The sequence below is a fragment of the Rhinatrema bivittatum genome, chromosome 4 (genome assembly GCF_901001135.1).
Source record: "Rhinatrema bivittatum chromosome 4, aRhiBiv1.1, whole genome shotgun sequence".
Classification (NCBI taxonomy): domain Eukaryota; kingdom Metazoa; phylum Chordata; class Amphibia; order Gymnophiona; family Rhinatrematidae; genus Rhinatrema; species Rhinatrema bivittatum.
In genome coordinates this window covers 152,537,570-152,561,529 of record NC_042618.1, presented here as the reverse complement: position 1 = coordinate 152,561,529, position 23,960 = coordinate 152,537,570, and the positions used below count along the sequence as shown (strand labels likewise).

General features: G+C 43.1%; 1 protein-coding gene across 4 annotated transcripts in view; it reads right to left on the bottom strand.

Annotated features, from left to right (window-relative positions):
• STRN3 (striatin 3) overlaps nt 1–23,960 on the bottom strand; it is a 349,837-nt gene that overhangs the window by 92,798 nt on the left and 233,079 nt on the right. For 3 of the 4 annotated variants that reach the window (XM_029598988.1, XM_029598991.1, XM_029598989.1), the window contains 3 exons: nt 19,642–19,689; nt 9,161–9,282; nt 6,032–6,199 (listed from right to left, as the gene is read on the bottom strand). In XM_029598988.1, coding sequence (XP_029454848.1) covers nt 6,032–6,199; nt 9,161–9,282; nt 19,642–19,689 — 338 coding nt within the window. The remainder of the gene's footprint in view (nt 1–6,031; nt 6,200–9,160; nt 9,283–19,641; nt 19,690–23,960) is intronic. The other variant, XM_029598990.1, reaches the window with a different exon arrangement.

Sequence of the window (23,960 nt, the reverse complement as noted above, 5' to 3'; positions counted from 1 at the left end):
CACAATGTACGAGATCAACATGGAGGAAGTGGAAACCCACGGGGCCTGCACAGAGGAGGCAGCAGAATGGGCTTCAGTGCCAATAGCAGCAATCAGTGTCTCCCCAATAGCCACGTGGCAGCAGTGGCAGTAATTAGATTGTTTGACTCAGCTGAAGGTGACAAAGTATGAAGTGGGATGTGAAATCAGCTTGATCTGGTGGAGAATTAGGATTGCTGTTACACATGAACTGTATTTGGCAAACATAAAGGGAGCCAGGATAATCAATTGATGCCTGCAGCTGAGGACTGATTCATTATGACTCATGTAGAAATTAGTGCATTTTCCAGATTAGTCTGCATAACACAATTCTCAACATTCAGCATTATTTCTGCTGCATAGAGTTTTATCTGAGAGGCTCTGAGGTTGTGAGGGAGCCAGTAAGAGTGAGAGCATGAGTGTGTATGAGAAAATCCAGGGGAGTAAGAGTGTGTGTGAGTGGGGGGAGGGGGGGGGGAGAGTGTCTTACACCCTGAGAGTGTATCAGTGTCTGTGAGAGTGAGAGGTTATGGTGGGTATAAGAGCATGAATGTGTAAGTATGTGACAGTGTATGTGTGAGAGAGAATGGACATGTGAGTGTATGTGTGAGAGAGAGAGGATAACCTCCTAATCCTCGACAATATCAGGGTGACTGGAAATCAAGAGCTCCCATGTATGGACAGCAGGGGCTTTTTAAAATCCTTATTAGTTTTAATTATTGTGTGTTATTTGATATATGTGCTGTTTTGAAATATTATTGGTGTGTGGGAAATTATAAAAATGTATATGATTTTAATTAATAGAAATTCTATTTATCAGTAATTTTAAAATATTCTTTTATTAGTATGGTTTTACTATTATAACTGATGCTTTATGTTTCTTAATTTTATTGTTTTATGAGGAATGGTGGTTCTGTTTATAAATGTCATAATAAATAAGTATGCACTAAAATCCAACCCCATCCATAACCCCGCCCCCATATGACCAAAGCCCCACCCTCACCCCGCCCTCGCCCTGCGAGGGCGGGGCAAGGGGTCACCGCAACATGAGGAACTGTATTTCGGGGTCACGGCATTAGAAAGGTTGAGAACCACTGGTCTAGATAGTTGCAATATACGTGATTGTACAATAAAATGTTCAAACTATAAAGTACTAAGTTCTTCTTTTGTGTGTTATCTAAGTATATTATTAGAGAAGATTTGTGAATATTACCCTTTGTGTTGATATACCGAAGGTACTTGTGACCTGGCATGATCACTGTTGGAAACAGAATACTGAGCTTGATGGACCTTTGTTCTGATCCAGTATGGCAAGTCTTATGCTCTTATGTAAGCAGTGGTGAATAAAGGCTCCCAGATCCCAGCCCTGTTTCCAGCTGAGCTGGAAGTACAAAGAATCAGGTGGAAACTGTTGGATGAAAAAAAAGGACAGATACACATCTTTCACTGTTGAAACAGATTAAAAAAAAATATTAGGCTGAAAATAAAGAATGTTTGGTATTAAAACCAAAAAGGAATAAAGTCAAAGAAATGCCAAACTGATTTTTTTTTTTTTTTTAGCAAACTGACAGGGTCATTCATCAAAATGTGTTACAGCCCTAATGCCCGCAATAATGCCATAACGCAGGCATTATTTATCGCATCACGTGCTGACCATGCAAATTTCTGAAATGTATTCAAGTGAGCAGATTCTTGGCAGAGTAAATGAAAATGAGAAGTGGTAACACTGCGTGCGATAGCACAACACATGCGTTATGCATGCTATAACAGGATATTCTAGACATGGAGCTGAGGAAGAAACCTCTGGATGTGACAGCAGCCTTGATGTGGCCCTTCTTTGCTGAGTGACAAGGATGGGATATAGTTGCCTGCTGTTATGATAGGCAACAAGAGCCTGCTGGACTTGCTTTCTGCCAGCCACTCATTCCACCCTGCCACCTGCTGCTCCCTCCATCTGTGTCTGAGAGCTGCCTGGTCCTGACACCAACCCCTCCTCCATGTGACATCATCAGGGGCGCGGGATCAAGAGCAAGCACGTGATGCCAGAGGTGCCGCACGCCGAAGGAGCGCACTAACGGGACAAGCCCTTTGTGCGCCCCTTCGTGTCTCTCTTGAAACCTAAACCTTTGGACATTGCTCATATCTCTACTGTAAGTTTTTCAGAGATCTTATCTGATTAATCTTTTAACTATGTCACCATCTTTTGTTAATTGTATTCCTATTGTTTATTATTGCGGAAACTATAGCAAATCATATCAATCAAAAAAAGGTTATTACTATAAAGTTTTCAATAAGAACTTCTCTGATCCATCCAAGAATTTTGCATAATATTCCTCTATAGCACCAATCTCTTTAACATCCTGTGTAGCCTTAACACTGATTCTATTTAAAGCTCAATCCGTCAATAAAAAAATACCTATTAATGATTTGCTGACTGACCACTCTCCAACTGTTTGTGGAATCACAGAAATTTGATTAAAACCTACAGATATTGCTCTAGTCAATCAAATAAAAAATATGTATGATTTTTCGTTTCCATGACAGAACCGCAAAGGCGGGGGCATTATGTTAATAGTAAAGAAAGAATTATTTTTACAGCATCTCTGCTCCATTTGAAGTATGCCTTTTTAAATCCAAATCCATTCAAGTTTGTCTTGCTTACTGTCCACCCAGTTCTCTTGATTTCAACTGCTCTCCATTGATTGAGCTTCTAGCCAGCCATATATGCCCCGACCTGCCAACCATTATAACAGGCGATTTTAATCTTCAGATCGACATTCTTCCTCTCTCCTCTCCCTGCGAGATCTTGCTTGAATCTCTTAAAGCCATGGGATGGAATCAACTCATCACAGGCCCAACCCACAAAGTTGGGCATACTTTAGACTTGATATTTACCGAGTGATTCTCTAAAGATTCTAGTTTTGACATTAAACCCGTCCCTTGGTCAGATCACCATATCATTTTTTTGTATGCTGCCTTTCAAAGTTCTTTCTTCAGTCCAGCCCATGACAAATTCATCCTTCACTTTTTGTAAACCGTTTAAATCAAAAGACTTATATAATACTCTTTCCGAGATAATTAACAGTTTCAGCTGTGAAAATTCAGCTTCAACCATCTCTGAATGGTCCGAGGCGCTTGAAAAACTAGCCAATAAAATTAGTCCAATTGTCACCAAATCCTTTGAACATAAAAAAAACAAATCCATGGTTCACACAAAATCTAAAAGAGATGAAAATTTTACTTAGAAAAAAAGAACAAATATGGAGGAAACAACCAAACACTGGCAATCTCTCCAGTTATAGAATATTGCTTTCTAAATACAGAACAAGTATTAATAAGGCTAAACAGACTTTTTATGGAAATAAAATTCATTAATTAAAATTTAATCCGAAGGCCTTATTTACTTTTGTACAGAGCTTAATCACCTTCTCTACAATCTTATTTCCTAATACTGATGATATTCAAAAGAAATGTGACATCACTATTTTTTTTCAAAGAAAAAATCTCTATCCTAGCCTTGAAATTGCCATCCATCCGATTAAAAAAATCTCACTTGCAAGAGACTCTTCTGTCTCTTGGTCCTCTTTTGAACCAGCTAGCTCACTAGAAATTTCTTTGATACTTTCTAAACTCAAACCAGCAAATCATCCTTGGGATCCTATACCTCTAAAATTCTTTAAACCCATCGCAGACTTGATATTACCGACTATTGCCAAAATAGTTAATCTATCCCTATCAGAAAAACACATGCCAGTCCCATTAAAATGCGCAACGTTAAGTCAATACTGACTTCAACAATCTTAGACCCATTTCCAATTTACCTTTTCTTGCTAAAATTATTGAAAAAGTTGTTCAAAAACAACTGTCAGATTACTTAAACTCCAATAACATTGTCTCTTTCCTTCCCAGAATGGTTTCAGAAAATACTTTAGCACAGAAACTCTTTTACTATCCTTATCCGATTCTGTCCTCAGAGGTTTTGACATCTTATTTACCTATCCTTTTAGACCTGTCCGCGGCTTTTGAAACTGTCGACTTCTACATTCTACTGCAAAGATTAACTATTGGAATCAATGGATCCATTCTTTCTTGGTTCAAATCATTTCTGTCTGACCGTTATCATCAAGTCAAAATAAACTCAAATCTATCGTCTAAAATCGCTACCGAATCTGGGGTTTCTCAAGGATCCTCGCTTTCTGCGATGCTTTTTAACATCTCTCATTTTATATATGCAGATGGTGTTCAGCTTCTGATTCCTATTAAAGATTCCTTGGCTGAGACACTTAAAATAGTTGAGGCCTATTGTTCCTCTATCAGACAACTTTTATCACATATGAAATTGATCCTCCATCATCAAAAAACCGAAATAATACTGCAGAGTAGAAAAGGTTCTTTAGACCATAATTTCCAATTTAAAACCAGTTATATGATTGATGCTGCATCCCAAGTTAGAGATTTAGGGATCATGTTAGATAATGAGCTCAAACTGAAATCTGACACAAATCACAAAATTAAGGAGGGTTATTTTAAACTTCATGTACTGACACAGCTAAAACCATTATTAGAGTTTAATGACTTCAGAACCATTTTACAATCATTAATATTTTCGACACTCGACTACTGTAATTCTCTCTTATTTGGTCTACCATCCTCTTACATTTGACCTCTTCAGATATTGCAGAATGCAACTGCCAGAGTTCTGTGTGGCGGAAAAAACTTTGATCACATTACACCAACACTTATCGACCTTCACTGGCACCCAATCAAATTTAGAATTGATTTCAAAATTTTATGTCTAATTCACAAATCCATACATTATGATAATATTGAATGGCTCAATGTCTCACTTCATCTACACACCCCGATAGAAATTTACGATCCGCCAATAAAGGCCTACTACCAGTTCCATCTATTTGGTCGGCTCATTTAACAAAAGTCAGAGAAAGTGCTTTCTCTATTGCAGGCCCTAAATTATGGAATCAATTACTGAGTGAACTAAGGACACAAAAAGACCTTAAAGCCTTCAAGAAGACTTTGAAAACTTGGCTCTTTAAAAAGGCATACAACACCTGAATTAGCAGCTATGACAGGCTCTTGACGATTAGCCTTACATTTTAGCTTTTTTAAGTTTTATTTTATCTTTTTTACTTTTTTTTTTATTGCGCTATTGTATAGAATAATTTACATTTTAGATTGTTAAAATATTATGTATTTCTATTTCTTAATGTTCATTTTATGAAGCATTTGTTTTGTTATTTACTGTTTTATGACCATGTTTTAATTTTTCTGTAAACCGTTAAGAATGAATTACAAATTAATGGTATATAAAAGTACTAAATAAATAAATAAGATACAACGCTGGACTTAACTACACCTTTATTCCTAGCGTTATATGCCTGCGATCGCTATGCGTTGTGCCAGAAATGGGATATCCCGTTTCAAGCAGGGAGAGGGAGAGGGGAAAGGGAGGGGAGAGGGAGGGAGAGGGTGCATCAAGCTAGAGCAAGAGTACATCGTAGAAAACTCATTTTTGTGTATTTTTCCTCATTCCAAATCACATCAAATCTTCAATGTTTACTGTGCTGTTCGTATGCCTGACTGTGTATGTAAAACTGCACCCCAAACCCTAGACCACCATCAAAACCTCACCTCGAGTTACTAGATGACTCTCCTATAGTGGTATAAATAGATGACTAATATGAGAGCCTTATAAAGTCTCTCTCTCTCTCTCTTTAAGAGCAGCCCAAAACAAGGAAATGCCTGTCTGGGCACTTCGCAAGCTGCGAAGTGAAAGCATGGGTGTGATAAATTTAACATGTGTTGTGGTAAAATACCTAAGTGAATCGCTAACATAGCACACATTGTGGTAACTCAAATTTCCCTAAACATGCCCCCCCCCTTTTATTTTTTTTTAATCGCGGGAGTTATTCATGCGACATTAAAAGCATCTTGATGAATCTAGGGGTTAGCTAGTAGTGTGGCATGAAAGGCATTAAGATGACTTTCCACTCACCCTTCTCTCTGTTGAAAGTGCTGATGCAAGGAGATTTTTCTTGAGAATTCCATAACCTAATAGTGCCATCTGCTGAGCAAGATAGCAAATGATTCTTTATACTACTATAAGCAAGACCCCAGACTGCATCAGTGTGACCTGATAATGTGCCAGCTAGAACTCTTGGCTCTGCAAAAAAAAAAAATAATAATAATGCTGTTAGATTCAAAGAGAAAACCTACCATAGCATAAACTAATATTCTACTTATTCAATACACTCAAAATTATTGCTCATGGTAGAACCTTCCTATTATGGTCTCATAAAAGAGGCAAAACTATATACATATATACACACACCCACCCACCCACACACACACATATATACACAAACACATTGGGGTAGATTTTAAAAGGGTTACGCGCATAAGTTATGCGCGTAACTCTTTTAAAACCCCCCTGCGCTCGCCGAGCCTATTTTGCATAGGCTCGGTGGAGCGCGCAAGCCCCGGGACGCACATGCGTCCCGGGGCTTTGCTAGGGGGGCGTGTCGGGGGGGCATGTCGGGTGGAGCGGCTGAGGCCTCCGGAACAGCCCCCGGGTTGGGTGATGGCGCACCAGACAAAGGCAGGGGGGGTGTAGAAAGGGGAAGGGGGGAGGAGGCCGAAGGAAAGTTCCCTGCGAGGCCGCTCTGATTTCGGAGCGGCCTCGGAGGGAATGGGCAGCGTGCACAGGGCTCAGTGCACGCAAGGTGCACAAATGTGCACCCCCTTGCGCGCGCCGACCCCAGATTTTATAAGCTACGCGCGTATCTTATAAAATCCGGCGTACTTTTGTTTGAGCCTGGTACGCGAACAAAAGTACACGCGGGTGCACTTTTAGAAAATCTACCCCATTTATTTTATATTTATTTATAAAATTGCAATACAACAAGCAAAAGGGGTCACTTTTCAAATCGTGATAACAACCACGTTGCGATGTTAAAATGTAAATGAGGGAAGGTGCAGGACTTTGGGCAGGGTTTAGTTAAACGAGGGGCCAGTAGCGCTGCGGACGATAACGTTTTGCATGTTATCGCCGGCAGTAGTACTGGAAATAGCTACATCAATTTCCTTGATGCTATGGGATCAACAGTCTGCAGCGAGCCCGCAAATGCAGCGGGTGAAAATGCACTGCCGCAATGCGGCTGCCTGCTCACTATCGCCCCTGCCCAATTTTTTCCCATGGCTTATCATTCCACTATAAATATAGCTAAATTACACATCCTCAAGAAAGCTTGATAACAAAATGGAAATATTAGGGCAATTGTGTTACAGGTTTATGCTTGTATTTTCCTAATTGGAGTTTGTTACTTTTTATGCATGTAGATATTTAGCAAGTAAAGGGGGGGGGGGGGGAATCATGTGATGCGATGAGTCAGGAAAGATGTGTTTGAACAGGCTCCGGGTACCATTCCCCACTTTCCGTGTAAAATCTGCGGCATCTGGGTAAGAGCAGCCTATGTCTACAGGTAATCACATGCAGAAATTGATGCCGATTATACCCTTAAAGGGGGGAAAGAAAAAAAAAAAAAGAAAAACTGCGAGTGATAACAGACAAGATGTCCATTGCTACAGAAAAACTGAGCAATCTCTCTGCCAATAAAAAAACAATAGCGGACCTCACAACAACTGTTGTAGCCACTTTAGATGGCAGACTAAATTCTATCTCTTGAGTAGATAAATGAGCTTAAATCAGTAATTACAGAGATGGGACAGAGACTCAAGATGATTGAAGGCAGTCTCTCACTTCTAGAAGACAATTCGGGAGCTATTACAACTAAAATAGCATCACTGACAAAACAAACTGAGAAGCAGGAGTAGAGAATAGAAGACTTTGTTAACCGGTCAAGATGAAATAAGATCAGGTTAGTGGGGATTACTGAAAGCGTGGAGGGCTGTAATCTGGCAGGAGGCCCTAAATCTACCAGAGCTTATTGGCAGATTGAAAATTGGGAGAGCTCACAGGCTCGGTAACAAGCGAGAGGGTGAATCCATACCTTGCGCCGTAATTGCTAAGTTTATGAAATGGGCTCACAAGCAACAAGTGGTACAGTCTTTTCACAAGAAACGGGACCTGGTTTACAGAGACCAACTGATTTGAATCTTCCAAGATTACTGGAACGAAGTTTTCACGCAATGCAAAGAATTTAACCCCATATGTGCGATGCTGGTGAAAAAGCAAGTGCAATTCCAGCATGCCTTAGAATTTGGTATGATGGGCAAATTTGCTGGTTTGATAAGATGCAGGAAGTGAAGGACTTTGTTGATCAATTACTCAAATTGAGAATACTTTTGGTTACCTTCTAAGGGAGAAATTACCTGATAATTTTATTTTCCTTAGTGCAGACAGATGGACTCAGGGCCAGTGGGTTTATGCTCCCCTGCCAGCAAATGGAGACAGAGCAAGCTGATGTCACAGTATATATATATATATATATATATATATATAACCCTGCAGTGACCCCAGCCTGCCAGTATTCTCTTCAAAAGCAACTGTGGACAGTCTAGCAAAAAACTTGATTGAAAACAGATAACCAGAACTATACTCAACCAACCATAAACACTGAACTCACATAAGATTCTAGGTACCCCAAGCTAGGGACTGGATGAACACTTACCAGTAATCCCTTGGGACCCAGATCCCCACAGGAGGACTATTGACATACTCATGTGGCAGCCGAGGGCGGGAAGCTGAGTCCGTCTGTCTACACTAAGGAAAACAAAATTATCAGGTAAGTAATTTCTCAGTTTCCTAGCGTGTAGACAGATGGATTCAGGACCAGTGGGATGTACCAAAGCTAATCCCAAAAAAAGTGGGAGACTGCCTGCAGTCCAGTCAACATCGCACGTGCAAAGGCTACATCCTCTAGGGCTGGCACATCCAGACGATAAAACCTGAAAAAGTGTGTAAGGAGGACCATTTCGCAGCTCGGCAGATATCACACCCACTATAAGAACATGGATTTAATTTAGGTACCACCACAAACATACATGTAAATCTGGGAAATAAGACCCTCTCTAAAGACAAAGTATAGAGCCCAACAACTGTTTTAGTTGCAGTTTTCTACAGGTCAGATACATTTTTCCAACACAATTCTGAGGATATACTTACCATATGTATCATATGGATCCACACTAGAACTAGGTATATTCCACCATTGGATGGCTGCATCAGTGCCACCGCTAAAACACTGTTCACCATTAGAGCTAACTGCCAAACACAATACAGGTCCACTAGGGGAAAAAAATCAATAACTATAATTACATTTTTTTAAGGACATATAAGTTTGAAAATCCATTATATCTGATTTAGAAAGAATTTTTTAAAAACTTAAGAGCACCACAGAATGTGATAATGGCTACTTTTCTCCACAAAGCCGAGCAGCAGCCAAATATTGGATTTTCATTAATATTTACAGTTATAAAGAGGATATTTGACTGTTAATAGATGTGTTTTCAAACTTTCAAAGGGATGCAAAATGTACAAGAGGAGGATCCCACTATACTCTTCAGTATTGGACTCTACTCCACGCTGCCCCTGTTCCCACCCACCAACTCATGCACCTAGATGATAGCTTTTATTTGCCTCCTGGAAGCCTCTACACTAACTGGCTGATGCAATACAGTGCCATGCAAAAGAAAATTATTTCTTACCTGCTAATTTTCGTTCCTGTAGTACCAAGGATCAGTCCAGACTGTGGGTTATGCTCCCAGTCCAGCAGGTGGAGTCAGAAGTAAAAGCTCGAGGGGAGGTCCTATATGACCTCACTCCTTGTGCCTCAATCCTCAGTAACTAGACTTACAAAGCCAAAGAGAAGAGACAGAGGGATCAAAAAATATAACTGTTCAACAATAATGAACGAAGATTAAAACTGACAAACCCAGAACGGAACTTGTAAACCAAACTGTGAGAAACAGTGAATCCTGGAGCCCCAGGTTGAGATAGAATAAAACAGAGATTAAGTAGGAAAAATGAGCAGAGGCTTATCCCTTCACAACCCCAAATATCCAGGGAGGGCGTCTGGACTGATCCTCGGTACTACAGGAACGAAAATTAGCAGGTAAGAAATAATTTTCTTTTCCCTGTACGTACCAGGATCAGTCCAGACTGTGGGATGTACCAAAGCTTCCCCTACTTCGGGTGGGCCGATAATAGCCCTGCTCTCACAACACTATCTCCGAAGGATCCGAAAATCGGAGCCCGAACATCCAAGCGATAGTGTCTAGAGAAAGTATGTATTGATTTCCAGGTGGCCACTCTGCAAATTTCCTGAGAGGACACCTATGAACTTTCTGTCCAAGAGGTAGCTTGCGCTCGAAGGGAGTGCGCTTTAACCCCCAGAGGTGGCTGACGCCCTTTTCCTATATATGCAGCTGCAATCGCACCTTTCAGCCATCGAGCGATGGTTGTCTTAGAAGCCATCTGACCCTTTCTAGGACCTGACCATAGAACAAAAAGATGATCCGAGAGACGGAAGTCATTGGTGGAAGTTAAGTACTGCATTAAACATCTTTTGACATCCAGACTCCGAAGATGTCTGGAATCCGATGATAAGAAAGAAGGAAGTTCCACCGACTGGTTCAAGTGGAAAGAAGAAACCACCTTGGGGAGAAAAGAAGGTACCGTCCTTATGGAAACACCCTCCTCAGAAAAACGGAGGAAAGGCTCTCAACAGGACAAGGCCTGCAGTTCCGAGATACGTCGAGCAGAAGTTATGGCCACCAAAAAGACAGTCTTTAGAGTAAGGTCCTTGACGGTGGCCGCCCGTAAAGGCTCAAACGGAGGACCTCCCAGGACCTCGAGTACCAAGTTGAGACTCCAAGAAGGACATGGTGATTTGAAAGGAGGCTTCAGTTGACGAACACCTCTGAGAAAACGGAGAATATATGGATGAGAAGATAGCGGCGAGAGAGTCCCTGTATGCAACAAAGCTCCCAACGCTGCCACCTGTACCCGAAGGGAGTTATATGCTAGTCCCATCTCTAGGCCTGACTGAAGAAAATCTAAGACCTGAACCACTGAGGCGAGATCCGGCACAATAGAACGGACCCTACACCAATCTTCGAAGACCTTCCACACCCTCACGTACGTAACTGAGGTGGATGTCTTTCTTGCCCTCAATAAGGTGGAGATAACCGCCTCCGGATATCCTTGACGTCTCAACTTACGCCTCTCAAAAGCCAGGCCGCAAGACAGAAGCGATGTGCCTCCTCTAAAAATATGGGACCCTGTTTGAGAAGATGAGGGAGGTGACCGAGGCGAATCGGTCCCTCTTGAGCTAGATGAAGCAGGTCCGCAAACCATGGTCTCCTCGGCCACTCTGGCGCCACTAGGATCACAAAACCAAGGTGAGTCTCTATACGACATAGCACCTTCCCCACCAGGGGCCACGGAGGAAAAACATACAGAATGACTTGCGAGGGCCACGGGAGTACTAGGGCATCTACCCCCTCTGCCCCGCGCTCTCTCCTGCGACTGAAAAAGCGAGGAGCCTTTGCGTTTTCGGCTGTGGCCATGAGGTCCACGTGAGGAACTCCCCATCGCTTTGTTATCAAGAGCATCGCATCCCTGGAGAGCTCCCACTCTCCCGGATCCAGACGCTGACGGCTGAGAAAATCTGCTTGTATGTTGTCTACGCCTGCAATGTGGGACGCCGCCAACCGGAGCAAGTGCCGCTCCGCCCACTGCATTAGCTTTTCCGCTTCCCACGCCACTAGGCGACTCCTTGTGCCCCCCTGTCGGTTGATGTACGACACCGTGGTTGCGTTGTCCGAGAGAATCCTGACCGCCCTTTGGCGAACCAGCGGAAGGCATCCATGTAGGGCGAAACGGACTGCCCTTGTCTCCAACCGATTGATGGGCCACTGGCTCTCCTCCTTCGTCCAAATGCCTTGGATGGAGCTCGATTGGCATACCGCCCCCCATCCTGTGAGACTGGCATCTGTGGTGACCACCACCCAGTCCGGGATCTCCAATGACACTCCCCTGGCAAGATACCTGGGATCTAACCACCATTGGAGACTGAGCCGAGCCGCATGTGGAATCGGTAGGACCGCACTGTAGTCCCGAGATACTGGTCTCCACCGGGATAGAAGAGCTTTTTGTAGGGGACGAAGGTGCGCAAACGCCCACGGAACAAGGTCGATTGTAGAGGCCATAGTTCCCAGCACCTGCAAGTAGTCCCAGGCCGTCGGTACCTGTAGCAACAAGAATCGGTGAACTTGCTCTCTCAACGCTTGTGCTCGCTCTGGGCGTAAGAACACCTAGCCCTCTGCCGTGTCGAAGTGAGCGCCCAGAAAATCCAAGTTCTGGGAAGGCGTAAAATGACTCTTGTCGTAGTTGATTATCCAGCCCAACGATTGAAGCAGGGATACCACCCGGTCCACGGCCTGGACCCCCTGACTTCGAGACTTTGACCTGATGAGCCAGTCATCGAGGTACGGATGAACTAATATTCCTTCTCGGCGAAGGGCTGCTGCTACTACGACCATAACTTTCGTGAATACTCGAGGAGCTGTAGCTAGACCAAAAGGCAACGCCTTGAACTGGAAATGCTGTCCCAGGATCTTGAAGCGAAGATATCGTTGAAAATCTGGGTGGATCGGAATATGGAGGTACGCCTCCGTTAGATCCAAGGAAGCAAGATATTCCCCTCGATGAACCGCCGCTAACACTGACCTGAGTGTTTCCATGCGGAATCGTGGTACCCGGAGCGCCCTGTTGACAGTCTTGAGATCCAGAATGGGTCGGAAAGTGCCCTCCTTCTTGGGCACCACGAAGTAGATAGAGTAATGACCTCGTCCCAGATCGTTGGCGGATACCGGCCTTATTGCTCCTAAGGTACGCAAACGCTGGAGCGTCTGCCGAATAGCTTGTTGCTTGAGGAGAGATCCGCAGGGGGAGAAAAGGAATCTGTCTCTTGGGGCGTGGACAAAATCCAACGCGTAACCGTTTCTTAGGATGTCCAAGACCCACTGGTCTGACGTGATTCGAACCCACTTCTTGTAAAAGAGAGTGAGCCGACCCCCCACCCGAGGGATCAGCTCGTGGGCTAACCTGGCATCATTGCGCAGGCTTTGAGGCTGAGCGAGGTACTGTAGATTCTTTGCCACCTCACCGTCCTCGAAAGGACCGATTCCATCCCTGTGAACGGTAAGTTGGAGTCCTCGATGTTGGCTGTTGCCTGTTTGTCCGAGCACGGCGCTGGTTCCGGGATCGGTTTCTGGAGAAGCTAAAAGATCTAGCTGAGCGAGGTCTGTCCTCTGGAAGCTTGTGTACCGCATTCTCGTTCAGGGACTTGATTATCTGGTCCAAATCCTCACCAAAGAGGAACTTGCCCTTGAAAGGTAATGAGCCGAGGCGTGTCTTGGACGAGGAGTCCGCTGACCAATTCCGGAGCCACAGAAGACGGCGGGCCGACACCGCCGCCACCATAGACCGAGGGAGAACCCGAAGAAGGTCATACAGCGCGTCCGCACCGTAGGCTATCACGGACTCTAAACTATCTGCCTGTTGAGCCTCGGCAGTAGGGAGATCCTGCGAGGTAAGTAGTTGTTGGACCCAACGTAAACCAGCCCTCTGCGCAAGGGCGGTACAAATGGCCGCCCGGACTCCGAGCGCCGAAACCTCGAATATTTTCTTCAGGTGGACTTCCAATTTCCTATCCTGAAGGTCCTTTAAGGCTGTTCCGCCCGTAACTGGGATAGTAGTGCTCTTAGTAACCGCCGACACAGCAGAATCCACTGTCGGAACCTTTAAGAGATCCAGGAAATCCACCGGAAGAGGATAAAGTTTTTCCATGGCTCTACTGACTCTGAGGGAAGCCTCTGGAGTGTCCCATTCTCTAGAAATCAGCTGAAGAAAACTAGGGTGCGTAGGAAAAGCCTTGGCCAAAGGTCGAAGGCCTGCGAGGAGAGGGTCTCCCTTTCTCACCTTGGGATCAGAAGGCGTTGGATCCGGGGGCGGATCAATATCCATCTCCTGAAGAATATGAGGAATAAGCCCTTCCAACTCTTCCAGTTGGAAAATGCGTAGTACTCTGGGATCATCTCCCTCGACTTGCACTGAGAGATTAGGGTCGTCTCCAAGTGGGTCCGGACTGACATTCACATTAGGTAAAACCGGAGAGACCCGTGGTGGACCTGTTGAAGGCCCGGGAGCCATCTGAGCTGAGCCTAGAGGTTGACCCAGGCCCTGTGTCGAAGGTCCCCCTAGAGAGGGATCCAGACGTGGTACCTTAGCTAGAGATGGTCCCCAGGGCAAAAACCAAAGGCTGGCCGCTGCTTTGCAAAAATGCACGGTGCATCAGTACTACAAATTCCGGGGAAAATCCTGGCAGCCCCGGGGGAGGACCACCCGGGGGTTTCCCGACTGAAAACTGTTCTCCTTGTGGTACTGGAGGTAGTAAAACGGCCGGTTGCTTAGGTATCGGGTCACCCGGTTCCTCTAAATCCGACGCTCCAGCTTCCTCATCAGAAAACAAAATGGCCGCCGTTCCCGCACTCAGCGGGAACGGGGCTTGCCGCTGACGAGAGGAAGCCTCCTCTCCTTGGTCTCCTGTGCCTTCCTCCAGTGGCGCAACTGCCCTGTCAGTAGGTCTGCAAACGGAGCACAGTCCCTCCTTAGAGAGGCGGCTCCCCAAGCGCCCACAAGCGGAGCAGTTCGGCGTCCGCGACATAAGGTAGGAGATCCCCTCCCCCTCGGGAAGGCAGGAACCAGGCGGCGCGGCTTAGAGCTGAAAAATTATCTTGGCGAGCTACTAAAGTTTAGTCGCCCGTCCCTCCTCTATCGACCTAAAACAGCTACTGAGGAAAAATATACCTCCCAGAAGCCGGCGGCCCCGGGGAATGGCGCGTCGCGGGGCCGCGGGTCGAAAAACTCTCGTAGGGCGGGAAGAGAGAGAGAGAGAGAGAGGAGGTCGTCACAGAGTTGAAAGAAATTTAAAAATAATAATAAACGCCGCCCTCCAGTGCCGCACGGAGCGGCAAGAGGTGGCTTGTAATTTGCTGCAATAAGAAATTTAAACAAGTAAATTTAAAAAACACTTACCAAGAAGCGGTGAAATAAGGGGACAAGGGAAAGGAACAGACAAAATAGATAGTTAACAAGTTCCTCTCAACCCAGCCCCAAATAATATTACTAGGTTTTTTTGGTTTTTTTTTGATCCCTCAAAAGACAGGAAAACAAAGGCCGAAACCTGAAAAACCTGTGCTGGGGACTGACCAGTCCCCTGCTCACACCTGCTGGAGTCAGAAGATACTGAGGATTGAGGCACAAGGAGTGAGGTCATATAGGACCTCCCCTCGAGCTTTTACTTCTGACTCCACCTGCTGGACTGGGAGCATAACCCACAGTCTGGACTGATCCTGGTACGTACAGGGAATAAGGGGATTCATGCAGCCAACCCCCCCACAAAGGTAACAGCGCTCATCAAATGTAAATTCATGTTGATGAGGCTATTAGCTATTATATCCCAATGCAAAAAAAAAAAAAAAAAGTGCGCCCGATGGGCACATTTTTACCCTTAGAAATTAATGCCTGGCACAGAGCAGGCGTTGAGGTTAGAGAAGCCCCTAAAGTTGACAGAAAAGCAGAAAATACTGCTTTTCTATAGTTCCTTCGACTTAATATCGTGGCAATATTTAGTTACAGAAATTGAAAATAGGAGTTAGGTAAAAAAAAAAATATATATATATATATATATATATGTAAAAATAAAAGTGTGTTGGTGGTCAGGTTAGGAAAAGGGATGATCAATAAATGAGTGTCCATTTTCTTAACCTGTGGCTGTGCACAGATTAGGAAAATGGATGCTTGTAAAATTGAACATCTATTTTCCTACCCACTGACAGCTACCTCTCCTGGGCACCCGCTGCCAAAAAGATGCTGGGGCGCACAATTTCTCCTAGCGCCTTTTTTTTTTTTTTTTACCATGGCAGCCCATTTGTATATTGCATCAGGCACCCCAAAGAGATCATTCGGCATGCGTTAGGAGAGTGGGTGCTCAATCATGAGCACCCATTTTCCACGCGGCCTGTAAATTATTTACTCCAGCTTAGAGCATGAGTAAGTCCAGGCAGCTTCCCTTTTGCTCACATAGCTCCCATTACTTCCTATGAGAGGGAAAAAAAATATTTTTCTATTTTAGTTTTTTCCCAAGGAAAAACATGAGACCTGATCTGTGCCTCACTATTTCCTTTTATTCTACTTGTAGGAGGCGTGGATGCTGGTTAAAATGACCATCCTTGAGGCCAAGACAAAATGTTTTCTGTGCATTAAAAAAGGTAAAAAGAAAACCAAATGACTGCCAGTGTGATTTAACAGAGAGGTAAAAGGCAATTAGAACCAAAACGACATCAATCAAAAAATAGAAAGCAGACCTAAATAAAGAAAATAGAGAAGAGCATAAGTGCTGGCAAGTTAAATGTAAAAAATAATTAAGCAGGCTAAGAGAATTTGAAAAAAAGAAAACCCAAAGCCTGCCATCAATGTAAAATAAGTAAAATCATTTCAAGAACATTCAAAGCAAAAAGCCTGTGAGCGAGTCCATTGTGTTGCTAGATAACTGAGGGGTAAAACGGGTGGTAAGGGAGGAGAAGGAAATAGCTGAAAAAGTTAATAAATTCTTTGCTTCTGTCTTTGAGGAGGATGTCGGCATCGTACCCACACTGGAACATTTTTTGATGGTGATGCCTGAGTGACTAGATGGAATCACTGTGAAACTGGAGGACATCATAACTCAGACTGACAGACTAAAGAACAAATCACCAGGACCGGATGGAATTCGCCCCCGAGTTCTGAAGGAACTAAAAAAGTAAACTGCAGACCTGTTTCTGGTGATTTGCAACCTATCATTTACACAGCCATGGTACCAGAAAACTGGAGGGTAGCCAATGTGGTGCCAAATTTTTTAAAGTATTTCAGAGTTGATCCAGGAAATGATTAACTGGGGAGCTTGACATCTGTGATGGGCAAAATCATTGAAATTATTCTTAAAAACAAAATTACTGATACAAATAGAAATGATTTAATGGGGGAGAGTCAATGTGGGTTTTGCAAAGGGAAGTCTTGTCTTACCAATTTACTACCGTACATTTTTTTGAGGGTGTAAATAAACATATGGACAAAGGTGAACTGGTTGATATAATGTATTTGCATTTTCAGAAGGCATTTGGCCAAGTCTCTCATGAGAAACTCTTCAGGAAATTGGAAGTTCATAGGATGAGAGACAGGATCCTGTTGTGGATTTGTAACTGGATAAAAGAAAGGAAATAGAGGGTAGGACTAAACGGTCAGTTTACCAAATGGAGAAAGGTTGCTAGTGGAATGCTCTAGTGGTCTGTAATGGGACCTATGCTATTTAGCATATTCATAAATGATTTGGAGAAAGGAACGATGAGTGAGTTGACCAAATTTGTAGATGACAAAATTGTTTTGAGTCATTAAAACAGCAGTGGATTGTGAAGAACTGCAAAAGACCTTGTAAGCCTAGGGCTTCTACTAAATGGCAGATGCAATTTAATATCGACAAGTATAAAATAATAGAGATGTGATTCGTTATCGGCCCTCCGCGGAAAATTTCGTTTTCCCGCGGTTCGGGCAGATTTTATTTTGTCTGCCCCCCCCCCCCCAAACCAAAGCCCGAAACATGCCCCAACCCTTCAGGGGGTTGTAAAAAAAAAAAAAAAAAAAAAAAATCCCAAACAAACCCAATCCCACCCCAACCCTTCAAATGTTATTGCAACCCCCCACCCTCCTGACCCCCCCAAGACTTGCCCGACCCCCCCAAGACTCATCGAAAATCCCTGGTGGTCCAGCGGGGTCCCGGGAATGATCTTCCCCTCTCGGGCCGTCAGCTGCCACTAATCAAAATGGCGCCGATGGCCTTTGCCCTTACCATGTGACAGGGGCTGACCAATGGCACCGATAGTCCCTGTTACATGGTAAGGGCAAAAGGCCATCGGCACCATTTTGATTAGTGGCAGCCGACGGCGGGACTTTCGGTAAGTTTTTTTTTGGGGGGGGTGTTGGGAGGGTGGGGGTTGCAATTAATTCAATTTGAAGGGTTGGGGTGGGTTTGTGGGTTTTTTTGTTTTTTAAATGTGCCCTTTCTCTCCCCCCTGAAATACGATAAGAAAACCACACGAAAATGTGGGTTTATCATTTTGTCGCCCCCCGAAAACGCAACAAAATAGGGAATATCTTCTCTATTCCCCATTTTGTTGCAAATGAATGCACATCCCTATAAAATAATGCATGCAAGAAAAAATAATCACAAGTACAAGTACATGATGCTGCTTTCCATATTAGGAGTCACCACCCAGGAAAAGGACCTTGAAATCCTTGTGGACAATACTATGAAATCTTCAGCTCAGTGTGCAGCAGCAATCAAAAAGGCAAATAGAATGTTAGGAATTATTTGGAAAGGAATACAGAATAAAACTGAGAATATCATCCATGGTGCAACTGCACCTTGAGTACTGTATGCAGTTCTGGTCCCCAAATCTCAAAAAAGACATAAAGGACATAAAACTGGTACTGAGAAGAGAAACAAAAATGATAAAGGGGATGGAAAAGCTCCCTAATGGAGAAAAGGTAAACACATTAGGACTCTTTAGCTTGAAAAAGATATGACAGTCGGGATGCGAACTAGGGAAATGGATGCTCGTTAGTTGAGCATCTGTTTTCCTAACCTGACCACCGGCACAATTTATTTATTTATTTATTTTTTACGGGTCTCCTTTTTCGGTTCCTTCGACTAAATATCGCCACATTAAGTTGGAGGAACTACAAGAATTACAAGAATTAACGCCTGCTCCGGGACAGGCGTTAATTTTTGAGAGTAAAAATGTGTGCGTCAGGTACATTTTTTTTTTTTGGCATTGGGGATAACAACTAATAGCCTCATCAACATGAATTTACATGTGAAGAGCGCTATTAGCTATGCACTCGATTAGACGCGTGTTGAGCTGTGCGCTGGCCGCAGCACATGGTATTGCATCGGCCTGTTAGTTAACATCTACTAAAATGTGTGCAAGATCCTCAGATTTTAAAAGCTAGGCTCATTCCATGTTTCCTCCATGATTGTACCATAAATCCTTGCTATGCTGTCAAGGAGTTAGTGCTTTATAACACACTCCAACAGGAGGTCAGTGTAGTCACTCAAAGAACCCTAAACATATTAAAGCAAATATATATTTAATTTAGTTATTTGCTTTTTTCAATAATATACACTCAGAAAGGCATTTCAGTCTAAAATGTGAGCTGCAGTAAGGCCAGAAAGTCTTTTGAAGAGCTATTCAAACTGGGATATAAATCAATCAATCAAATAAATAGAGCAAGTTAATTTTAAGCCAAGTGATACCAAGTAAAATATTAATTAATTCTGTATACATTACCTAGAGAAATGTGTATACTGTTCTAAACATACATTTTTTGCCTTCAATAATTTTTTTAAATTCTATTCTTAGAAACAAGTCAGAATTTAGAATAATACTTTTTCTTTGAACTACACCCAGAAACAATAAAATACTACCCAATAAATTTGCCTGCATTTTAGCTATTAAAATGATGCAATGGTAAAAAGCACTTACATGTGAGCTCTAAATGTGTAGATAGGTTCTACATCTAGGGAGGCACTCCTGAAATTTAAATATAAAAGAACAAAGTGGTAAATGAGATTTTGATTTAAAATACATTCACACACACACACACTGCAAAATTCAAAGTTCTGTGGAACTTGCTTTTGGCTAAAGAAAGCCAAATTGCTTAACTGTAACAGCTATTCTGAGGATAGCAGACCTCTTTCAACTGAACCCAATTTAGAGCAATGACTAGTAATCTACTAGGGCTTTCTAGAGTACTTGTATGTTCGGGTTGTCGTCTGTCATGATGTTCATGAGGTGTCCCCCTCAGTCTAGCATATAGCTGCAATTAGGAGAAATCAACTCTTTGGGGAGAAGGGCAGGTTATGTGAGGACTAATATCTTTCTGTCCTCAGCAAACACCTGTTACAGTAAAAGCAGGATATATAGTCCTCACAAATGGGAATCTGTAGCTTCAGGTTGCCTTAAACAAAAAAAAAGGGAATAATGAAGAAAAAACATTGTCAACTAGCAAACAATGGAGTACATTTTAAAACACAGCACGCGCGCGTACTTTTGTTCGCGTACCAGGCGCGAACAAAAGTACGCTGGCTTTTATAAAATACACGCGTAGCTGCACGTATCTTATAAAATCCGGGGTCGGCGCACACAAGAGGGTGCACATTTGTGCAACTTGCGCGCGCCAAGCCCTGCGCGCGCTGCCCGTTCCCTCCGAGGCCGCTCCGAAATCGGAGCAGCCTCGGAGGGAACTTTCCTTCTGCCTCCCCCCTACCTCTATCGCACAAGTTACGCCTGCTTTTAGCAGGCGTAACTTGTGCGAGGCCGCGGCACAAGTTACGCCCTCGGGCGTGGCCCGCGGCACCGCCCTCAGATGACGCGCCGACCGCGTCACGCCCTCCGACATGCCCCCGGATGACGCGCCGACCGCGTCACGCCCCCCGACACGCCCACCCCAAGAAAGCCCCGGGGACTTAGGCGCGTCCTGGGGCTTTGCGTGCGCCGGAAGTCTATGCAATATAGGCTCAGCGCGTGCAGGGCCGTTTTAGAAGTGTTACGCACATACCTTATGTGCGTAACCCTTTTAAAATCCGGCCCAATATGTATTGTTGGCAACAAGCCTTTTCTATTTTGTAATTTTTTTTTTTTTAAGATGACAACCTATAAATAATAAAAATGGACTCCATGCAGGCTGATAATTAGATTCTAAATCTCAAAGAGAACCTTGCAAGCCAGATTGACAAATCCTATTGTTATGTTAGAAGTCCCTATACAAACATGACAAATTTGTGGTCTGAGCTCCATGTTACAGCAATATAGATCTCTTTCATGAAGACTGATCTCCGGTGGGCTACTGACGATGCAATGGCTCTGACACTATGAGCTTCAACATGCCACAACAGAATAGAGACTGACTGGACATAACAGAAAGAGATGGAATCTGCTATCCAATTAGTGTGATCTTAGAAAAGGCACAGAGCAGCAGTACCTACTCTTAACAGAAGGCATGGATTATTACACTTAACCAATAAGCCTTGATGCTTTTGATGCAACTGCAACATTGCTCTCTGCTTTGAAGGAGGAGGGTGGGGGGGGGGGTGGAAGGAAAGAGGAATTTGGATCCAGAAACAACCAACACAAGCCTTGGCTTTTTTTTTTTTTTTTTTACAGTCTGGGATAGTAGCATGCCATCTACTTAATGTTTGGGTATTTGTCAGGTATTTGTAACCTGGATTGGCCACTGTTGGAAACAGGATACTGGGCTTGATGGACCCTCGGTCTGACCCAGTATGGTAACTTCTTATGTTCATTAAGGAAAAAACACAGGACTACTTCTATGGCCAAGTCCATAAGCAAAGCACGTCAAGCAGCACTGACTGATACATGGGGGCAGTCTGCACAGTGCAGAAGATACTACCATGGGAAGCTTGCTGGGCAGGCTAGATGGACTATTGGGCCTTTTCTGCCGTCATTTCTATGTTTTTATGAAAGAAAAAGCTGGGTGGACTTCCTAAGGGGTTCAGTCCACTCCAGATAGAAGGCTCAGGCTCTTTTGTAATACCTGCTGTGCAAAGCTTGTTCATTTTTGTGGACATGTGGCCTGTGAAAGAATATTGAGACAACTGACTTGTTAAAGTGGAAATCAGACACTATCCTAGGTATAAACTTGGGATGTATGTGCAGAACCATCTTTTTATTGAAAAAATGTATTATAGGGAGATTAAGTCATTAGGGCTTGGAGCTCAATGACCTGAGCCAAAGAGACCAACAAAAATATGACCCTCCAGGTCAGGTACTTCAGCTCACAAGAATCTAATGTCTCAAAAGGAGCTCTCATCAGCTCTTATCTCATATTGAGATCCCAATACACAGCAGAAGGCTCGATGTGTGGCTTTAGGAGAAGCAAGCCTCACATGAATCTTACAACTAAAGACTGTACAGAGATAGGTTTAACTTCTACATGGTGGGGATACACGCCAATTGCACTGAGGTAAACCTTAACAGCCAGATGTTGACTGGGATATCCAGACTGCAGCATGATCTAGAAGCAGGGAGATCTTGGATTGTCTCCAGAAGAATTGCTCCAGAAACTGGTAACAGAACAGACACATGAGGGGGCAATACTGGACCTGATGATTACAAATGGGGAGAATGTTTTCAAGGTTTGTTTTCTTCTTCACGTAAATAAAGTTAGGAGTTCCTCAAGGTTCTACCTTATCTCCTCTTATTTTTAATGTTTCTCATCCCATTGGGTAATTTGGTGTGGTCGTTTGGATTTATTCCATTTATTTATGCTGATGATATGCAAATTTTGGTTCATCTTGGAAACTCACCTAAAGAGGTAGTTAGCACATTGAATCTATGTTTACGAACCATTTCTCAATGCTTTGTTGAAAACAAGTTGGTTCTTAATTCTGAAAAGATAGAGTTTCTGAAATTTGGATTAGGGAATATTTCAGTGGGTCTTTGCTTGAATGGATCACAGTCAATGCCAAAAGATCAGGTAAAATCTCTGGGGGTGATTTTGGACTCAGAATTTTCTTTGGAAAAACATGTTTTGCATGCCTATTCCAGGTTGAAGTTACTAAAGCAACTGAGACTGTATTTGGGGCTTATAGCTCTTAAGGCAGTGGCGTTTGCCTTGGTTCTTTCACAGCTCGACTATTGCAATGCGATAAATTTGGGATTGCAAGGTAAAGTGATTTGAAAATTACAACTTATTGAAAATACTGCTGCTAGAATTGTTTTGGGAAAATCTTGAAGAACCTCTGCTAAACTATTATTAGAATTGCATTGTTACCTATTGTGGATAGATACGTTTAAAAATTTGGTGTTGGCATTTTAAAATCTTAAATGGTTTAGGCTCTCCCTCTTTAAGGGGTTCGTTGGAATGGCATGTATCTAAAAGAAATTTGCGTTCTACTGGAAGACGATATTTGCAACTTCCTCCAGCGAGAAAATTTCAGCATTCTCACTTGGGTGCTAGATCATTTATGAATGTCATCCTAAACATATGGAATAGGTTACTGCTGGATGTGAGAGGAGAGAAATTTATTAAGATTTCAGAAGAAATTAAAAACCTGTTTATGTCTACTTATGATTTATAATAACTCTTGACTTCCTTAGGCTGACTTGTCAGAAAAACATGATGATGTCAGGAACTGGGTATGAAATGCTGCATTTAAGTATTGTTAGTCTTAGTATCCTAAGTTTTATGTTATAATATATTGTTGTAATTTTATGTTTTATTTTGTACATCGCTTTGGGCGATAATTTGTTATCTGTAAAGCGATTAATAAATGACAATAAATAAAATAAAAATATTATAGTCGGGAATCACTTGGGATCCAGTGATCACTAGATGGCATGGTTCAGTACTAGAGGTACTTTCCTGACAACTTTCCCATCTGACAGCTAAAATCTGCTGGATCAAGCATTTGGGTTGCAAAAACTCAAGAGGGCAGTATAGGAGTTGAAGTTTTGTGCACAAAACTAGAGCAGGATCTAGGGGTGATCATACCTGATTACCTTAAGGTGGCCAAACAGATAGATAAGGTGACAGCAACATCCAGAAGGTGCTTATAAACTAGATGGTGTCATTCCAGAGAGAAACTGACGTACTGTATCAACTCAATGAATACCTCTATGACAATGAAATTCTATACCCCAATCAAAACAGCTTTAGAAAAAATCATAGTACCGAGACATTGCTTCTGTCCTCCTCGGATACCATCCTAAGAGGTTTCGACTCAACCAAGATTACATCTTAGGACATCTCAGCAGCTTTCGACACTCTGGATCACACTATA